Source organism: Triticum urartu, chromosome 2A, assembly GCF_056163025.1.
Source record: "Triticum urartu cultivar PI428250 chromosome 2A, HENAU_Tu73, whole genome shotgun sequence".
NCBI lineage: Eukaryota > Viridiplantae > Streptophyta > Magnoliopsida > Poales > Poaceae > Triticum > Triticum urartu.
In genome coordinates this window covers 48,386,898-48,394,776 of record NC_141874.1, presented here as the reverse complement: position 1 = coordinate 48,394,776, position 7,879 = coordinate 48,386,898, and the positions used below count along the sequence as shown (strand labels likewise).

At 52.1% G+C, this 7,879-nt stretch overlaps 1 protein-coding gene across 1 annotated transcript; it reads right to left on the bottom strand.

Annotated features, from left to right (window-relative positions):
* Positions 1-6,052: 6,052 nt before the first annotated feature.
* On the bottom strand, positions 6,053-6,928 carry LOC147983581 (uncharacterized). Its single transcript, XM_087540783.1, has one exon. It carries the CDS (start codon positions 6,926-6,928, stop codon positions 6,053-6,055), a length of 876 nt encoding a protein of 291 aa, XP_087396909.1.
* Positions 6,929-7,879: the final 951 nt, after the last annotated feature.

Below are 7,879 nucleotides of genomic sequence, written 5' to 3'. Positions count from 1 at the left end.
CCCAAATAAAAAAATGAGAGAAAAAGAGAGAAGGGACAATGTTACTATCCTTTTACCACACTTGTGCTTCAAAGTAGCACCATGATCTTCATAGTAGAGAGTCTCTCATGTTATCACTTTCATATACTAGTGGGAATTTTACATTATAGAACTTGGCTTGTATATTCCAATGATGGGCTTCCTCAAAATGCCCTAGGTCTTCGTGAGCAAGCAAGTTGGATGCACACCCACTTAGTTTCTTTTTGAGCTTTCATATACTTATAGCTCTAGTGCATCCGTTGCATGGCAATCCCTACTCACTCACATTGATATCTATTGATGGGCATCTCCATAGCCCGTTGATATGCCTAGTTGATGTGAGACTATCTTCTCCTTTTTGTCTTCTCCACAACCACCATTCTATTCCACCTATAGTGCTATATCCATGGCTCACGCTCATGTATTGCGTGAAGATTGAAAAAGTTTTGAAAAAGTTAGAGTATGAAACAATTGCTTGGCTTGTCATCGGGGTTGTGCATGATTTAAATACTTTGTGTGGTGAAGATAGAGCATAGCCAGACTATATGATTTTGTAGGGATAACTTTCTTTGGCCATGTTATTTTGAGAAGACATAATTGCTTTGTTAGTATGCTTGAAGTATTATTATTTTTATGTCAATATAAAATTTTGTCTTGAATCTTTCAAATCTGAATATTCATATCACAATTAAGAAGATTTGCATATGCCAAGTAGCACTCCGCATCAAAAATTCTCTTTTTATCATTTACCTACTTGAGGACGAGCAGGAATTAAGCTTGGGGATGCCTGATACGTCTCCAACGTATCTATAATTTTTGATTGCTCCATGCTATATTATCTACTGTTTTGGACTATATTGGGCTTTATTTTCCACTTTTATATTATTTTTTGGACTAACCTATTAACCGGAGGCCCAGCCCAGAATTGCTGTTTTTTTGCCTATTTTAGTATTTCGGAGAAACAAAATATTAAACGGAGTCCAAACGGAATAAAACCTTCGGGAACGTGATTTTCTCACCGAACGTGATCCAGGAGACTTGGACCCTACTCCAAGGAGGCAAAGAGGCGGTCACGAGGGTGGGGGCGCACCCACCCCCCTAGGGCGCGCCCCCTGCCTCGTGGGCCCCTCGGTGCTCCACCGACGTACTCCTTCCTCCTATATATACCTACGTACCCCCAAACGATCAGAACAGGAGCCAAAAACCTAATTCCACCGCCGCAACTTTCTGTATCCACGAGATCCCATCTTGGGGCCTGTTCCGGAGCTCCGCCGGAGAGGGCCGTCATCACGGAGGGCTTCTACATCATCATAGCCTCTCCGATGAAGTGTGACTAGTTTACCTCAGACCTTCGGGTCCATAGTTAGTAGCTAGATGGCTTCTTCTCTCTTTTTGGATCTCAATACAAAGTTCTCCCCCTCTCTTGTGGAGATCTATTTGATGTAATCTTCTTTTTGCGGTGTGTTTGTTGAGACCGATGAATTGTGGGTTTATGATCAAGTCTATCTATGAATAATATTTGAATCTTCTCTGAATTCTTTTATGTATGATTGGTTATCTTTGCAAGTCTCTTCGAATTATCCGTTTGGTTTGGCCAACTAGACTGGTAGTTCTTGCCATGGGAGAAGTGCTTAGCTTTGGGTTCGATCTTGCGGTGTCCTTTCCCAGTGACAGAAGGGGCAGCAAGGCACGTATTGCATCGTTGCCATCGAGGATAACAAGATGGGGTTTATTTCATATTGCATGAATTTATCTCTCTACATCATGTGATCTTGCTTAAAGCGTTACTCTGTTTTTAACTTAAAACTCTAGATGCATGCTGTATAGCGGTCAATGAGTGGAGTAATAGTAGTAGATGCAGAATCGTTTCGGTCTACTTGTCACGGACGTGATGCCTATATACATGATCATGCCTAGATATTCTCATAACTATGCTCAATTCTGTCAATTGCTCAACAGTAATTTGTTCACCCACCGTAAAATACCTATGCTCTTGAGAGAAGTCACTGGTGAAACATATGGCCCCCGGGTCTATTCTCATCATAATAATCTCCATCACTTTAAATCTTGCTTCGCTTTTTTACTTTGCCTTTTACTTTTCACTTTGCATCTCTATACCAAAAATACCAAAAATATTATATCTATCAGATCTCACTCTCGTAAGTGACTGTGAAGGGATTGACAACCCCTAATCGTGTTGGTTGCGAGTAGCTATCGTTTTGTGCAGGTACGAGGGACTTGAGCGTGGCCTCCTACTAGATTGATACCTTGGTTCTCAAAAACTGAGGGAAATACTTACGCCACTCTGCTGCATCATCCCTTCCTCTTCGGGGAAATCCAACGCAAGCTCAAGAGGTAGCAGTATGGGAGGAAGCCCGATGTACGCTTCCTCCGCACCTTTGGCTGCGTCAGACACATGAAGATGACGCACCCACAGCTGAAGAAGCTCGACGACAGGAGCACCCCAATGGTTTTCATGGGCTACGAGATGGGCTCTAAGGCATACAAGATGTACGACCACGTCTCAAAGCGTGTGCATGTCTCGCAAGACGTCATCTTCGACGAAGATGCGCGATGGACTTGGGAGATGTCGGGGGAGTCCCGGGCAAGCAGCTCCTTCACCGTAGAGTACCCGATGTACTCTACGACCCCGGGAAGCAAGACCTCGGGAATTGCCACGTCGGGAAGCCTGGGAGGTGTGGATCTGGAAACCGCAACCCCGAGAACACCGTCCCCAGGTATGGTGTCCCCAGACACCCCGACATCGAGCAAGGTGGTTCCCGGGAGGCTGTTCGCGACCCCGCCAACAGCAAGGTCGGAGCTGTTCGACGCCGACGATAGCGTTGGCGCCCCCCACAGGTTTCGGCGCATGGGGGATCTCCTCGGCGAGGCTGCGGCAACACCGCTACAGCCCGAGGAAGAGGACGTTGATGACGACGACGTCTTGCATCTGATGGCCGGCGAGGAGCCGACCACATTCACGGAGGCCGAGCAAGAGGATTGCTGGCGCCACATGATGTTGGATGAGCTGGCGTCGATCAACGACAACACCACTTGGACACTCACCACACTGCCTGCTGGGCACCGAGCCACCGGGCTCAAGTGGGTGTTCAAAGTCAAGAAGGACGAGCATGGCACCATTGTCAAGCACAAGGCACGCCTCGTCACAAAGGGCTACGTGTAGCGTGAGGGAGTGGACTTCGAGGAAGTCTTCGCTCGGGTGGCAAGATTGGAGTCCGTGTGGCTCATCCTTGCCATGGCCGCTCACCGCGGGTGGGAGGTACACCACATGGACGTCAAGTCGGCGTTTCTCAACGGCGACCTTAATAAGGAGGTGTACGTCTCCCAACCACCCGGGTTCATTGCCAAGGGCCACGAGCATGGTGTGTATCGACTACACAAGGCCCTGTACGGTCTCCGACAAGCCCCAAGGGCGTGGAACGCCAAGCTCGATGCAAGCCTCGCATCCCTTGGGTTCTCACGCAGCGCTTCTGAGGACGGTGTGTACTCGCGTGGCACCGCGAACACGCTGCTCATCATTGGCATCTACGTCGACGACCTGGTCATTGCCGGGGCAGAGCCTAAAGAGTTTCAATGCTTCAAGGGAGAGATGCATCGTCTCTTCAGCATGAGCGACCTTGGGCTGCTCCGGTACTACCTCGGGCTGGAGGTGAACCAGGAGGGTGGTCGTATCACGATCACGCAGACGGCCTACGGCACCAAGATGCTCGAGGGAGCAGGCATGAAGGACTGCCATGCCATGCACACTCCAATGGAGGCACGGTTGAAGCTTAGCAAGGATAGCCCCAAGAATTGGGTGGATGCCACACTCTACCGTAGCATCATCGGGAGTCTCAGGTACCTCGTGCTCACCCGCCCGGACATCACGTTCGTTGTCGGATACCTGAGTAGGTTCATGGAAGCTCCAGCAAGCGATCACCTCGCTGCCGTCAAGCACCTGCTCCGATACATCGCGAGAACGCTCACGCACGGATGCGTGTATCGTCGTGGTGATGGCAAGAGCTTGGTCGGGTACAGCGACTCCGACCACGCTGGTGACGTGGACTCCCGGAAGAGCACCTCGGGCATACTATTCCTTCTCGGGAATAGTCCCATCAGTTGGCAATCAGTGAGGCAGAAGGTTGTCGCCGTATCTTCGTGTGAGGCGGAGTACATCACGGCAGCTACAGCAGCCTGTCAAGAATCCAGTGCTTCATGACCGCCCCTGCGCTCATCTTCGTCGACAACAAGTTGGCGATTTCCCTCTGCAACAATCCAGTGCTTCATGACCGCAACAAGCACATCGATCTCCGCTATCACTTCATACGTGACTGCGTCAAGAAAGCCACGGTGATCGTGGAGTTCATTAGGACTGGTGAGCAGAAGGCGGACATCCTGACCAAGTTACTTGGCCGTGTCCGGTTCCAGGAACTGCGTGACAAGGTCGGGATCATCGACACCAAGCTCCTTCGACAAGGTTGAGGGGAAGAATGTTGAGTCAACCTTGGTCAGCAGCATTTACACAGATGCATGCATGATTGCATGTCGGCAGGAGCAGTTGTTACTTAGCAAGGTAGTAATGGGAAGGTCGGCAGCAGCAGTAGTTGCGTGCCTTACTAGCTAAGGTAATAATGGGCAGCGTAGGTTACTAGTGTAGGTAGTAGGTTGTGACATATGTGCTCACGTCATAGCTACAAAAATATCCAAGTGCTAGGTCGGTTCGCTAGCATATATAAGGAGCCGAGCTTCGTCGTTTGTAATCATTCCATTCCGATCAATACAAGGCAACAAGGCACTTCAGTTTCCTCCTTTGCTCAAGTAGTACTCCAGTCTCTAGTGTGTGTGTGCATTGCACTAGTCCGTGGTGCAGCCAGTGAGTGCAGCCGCTGTTGTAGTGTTCCTCTGCTAGATTGTACTGAGAGAGAGAGAGAGAGCTAGCTACTCTCTAGTAGTTCGGGCCAACATCCTCAGCGGCGCCGAAGCTGCCGAGCACCGGGCCAACATCTCTAGTCTATTGCCAGCTGACGGGACTATTCCCGAGAAGGAATAGTATGCCCGAGGTGCTCTTCCGGGAGTCCACGTCACCAGCGTGGTCGGAGTCGCTGTACCCGACCAAGCTCTCACCGTCACCATGACGATACGCGCATCCATGCGTGAGCGTTCCCGCGATGTATCGGAGCAGGTGCTTGACGGCAGCGAGGTGATCGCTTGCCGGAGCTTCCATGAACCTACTCAGGTATCCGACAACGAACGTGATGTCCGGTTGGGTGTGCACGAGGTACCTGAGACTCCCGATGATGCTACAGTAGAGTGTGGCATCCACCCCCTTCTCGGGGCTGTCCTTGCTGAGCTTCAGCCGTGCCTCCATTGGAGCGTGCACGGCATGGCAGTCCTTCATGCCTGCTCGCTCGAGCATCTTGGTGGCGTAGGCCGTCTGCGTGATCGTGATACGACCACCCTCCTGGTTCACCTCCAGCCCGAGGTAGTACCGGAGCAGCCCAAGGTTGCTCATGCTGAAGAGACAATGCATCTCTCCTTTGAAGCGTTGAACCTCTTCAGGCTCTACCCCGGCGATGACCAGGTCATCGAAGTAGATGCCGACGATGAGCAGCGTGTTCGTGGTGCCACGTGAGTACACATCGTGCTGAGAAGCGCTGCGTGAGAACCCAAGAGATGCGAGGCTTGCATCGAGCTTGGCGTTCCACGCCCTTGGGGCTTGCCGGAGACCATACATGGCCTTTTGTAGCCTGTACACGCCCTGCTCGTGGTTCTTGGCAACGAACCCTGGTGGCTGGGAGACGTACACCTCCTCGTTAAGGTCGTTGTTGAGAAACGCCAACATGACGTCCATGTGGTGTACCTCCCACCCACGGTGAGCAGCCACGACAAGGATGAGCCGCACGGACTCCAGCCTTGCCACCGGAGCGAAGACTTCCTCAAAGTCCACTCCCTCACGCTGCACGTAGCCCTTTGCGACGAGGCGCGCCTTGTGCTTGACAATGGCGCTGTGCTCGTCCTTCTTGACCTTGAACACTCACTTGAGCCCGATGGCTCGGTGCCCAGCAGGCAGTGTGGTGAGTGTCCAAGTGGCATTGTCATTGATCAACGCCAGCTCGTCCAACATCGCGTGGCGCGAGCAATCCTCTTGCTCGGCCTCCGCGAATGTGGTCGGCTCCTCGCCGGCCATCAGATGCAAGACGTCGTCGTCATCAACGTCCTCTTCCTCGGGCTGTTGCGGTGTTGCCGCAGCCTCGCCGAGGAGATCCCCCATGCGCCGAAACCTATGGGGGGCGCCAACGCTGTCGTCGGCGTCGAACAGCTCCGACCTTGCTGTTGGCGGGGTCGCGAATAGCCTCCCGAGAACCACCTTGCTTGATGTCGGGGTGTCTGGGGACACCATACCCGGGGACGGTGTTCTCAGGGTTGCGGTTTCCGGATCCACACCTCCCAGGCTTCCCGGCGTGGCAATTCCCGAGGTCTTGCTTCCCGGGGTCCTAGAGTACATCGGGTACTCTACGGTGAAGGAGCTGCTTGCCGGGGACTCCCCCGACATCTCCCAAGTCCATCGCGCATCTTCGTCGAAGATGACATCGCGCGAGACATGCACACACTTTGAGACGGGGTCGTACATCTTGTACGCCTTAAAGCCCGTCTCATAGCCCATGAACACCATTGGGGTGCTCCTGTCGTCGAGCTTGTTCAGCTGTGGGCGTGTCATCTTCATGTGCCCGATGCAGCCAAAGGTGCGGAGGAAGCGTACATCGGGCTTCCTCCCATACCATGCCTCGTAAGGCATTTTGCCGTCGATGCTTCTCGTGAAGGAGCGGTGGAGGATAAAGACGGCTGTGAGTACGGCCTCCCCCCAATACGTGCTCGGCACCTCCTTTGCCTTGAGCATGCAGCGTGCCATCCCGAGCACAGTTTGGTTCCTCCGCTCGACGACGCCGTTCTGCTGTGGCGAGTAGGGGGCCGTCAGGTGACGTTGTACCCCTTTGTCGTCGTAGTGCTTTTAGAACGTGGCCGACGTGAACTCGCTGCCACGGTCCGTGCGCAGCACGCGCAGCTTGTGGCCGCACTCCACCTCTGCTGTCGCTTGCTGCTTGACAATGGCTTGCTCCACCTCGTCCTTCGAGGTGAGGAGCAGCACCCACATGAACCTATGATACGTCTCCGTTGTATCTACTTTTCCAAACACTTTTGCCCTTGTTTTGGACTCTAACTTGTATGATTTGAATGGAACTAACCCGGACTGACGCTGTTTTCAGCAGAATTGCCATGGTGTTGTTTTATGTGCAGAAAACAAATATTCTCGGAATGACCTGAAACTCCACGAAACATCTTAGGAAAAATAATAAAAAATCCTCGCCAAAGATGAAGACCAGGGGGCCCACACCCTTCTCACGAGGGTGGGGGGCGCCCCCCTAGGGCGTGCCCCCTACCTCGTGGGCCCCCTGGATGACCTCCGACGCCAACTCCAACTCTATATATTTGCTTTCGGAGAGAAGAAATAAGAGAGAAGAAATCATTGCGTTTTACGATACGGAGCCGCTGCCAAGCCCTAAAACCTCTCGGGAGGGCTGATCTGGAGTCCGTCGGGGCTCCAGAGAGGGGGATTCGTCACCGTCGTCATCATCAACCATCCTCCATCACCAATTTCATGATGCTCACCGCCGTGCGTGAGTAATTCCATTGTAGGCTTGCTGGACGGTGATGGGTTGGATGAGATTTATCATGTAATCGAGTTAGTTTTGTTAGGGTTTGATCCCTAGTATCCATTATGTTCTGAGATTGATCTTGCTATGACTTTGCTATGCTTAATGATTGTCACTAGGGCCCGAGTGCCATGATTTCAGATCTGAAC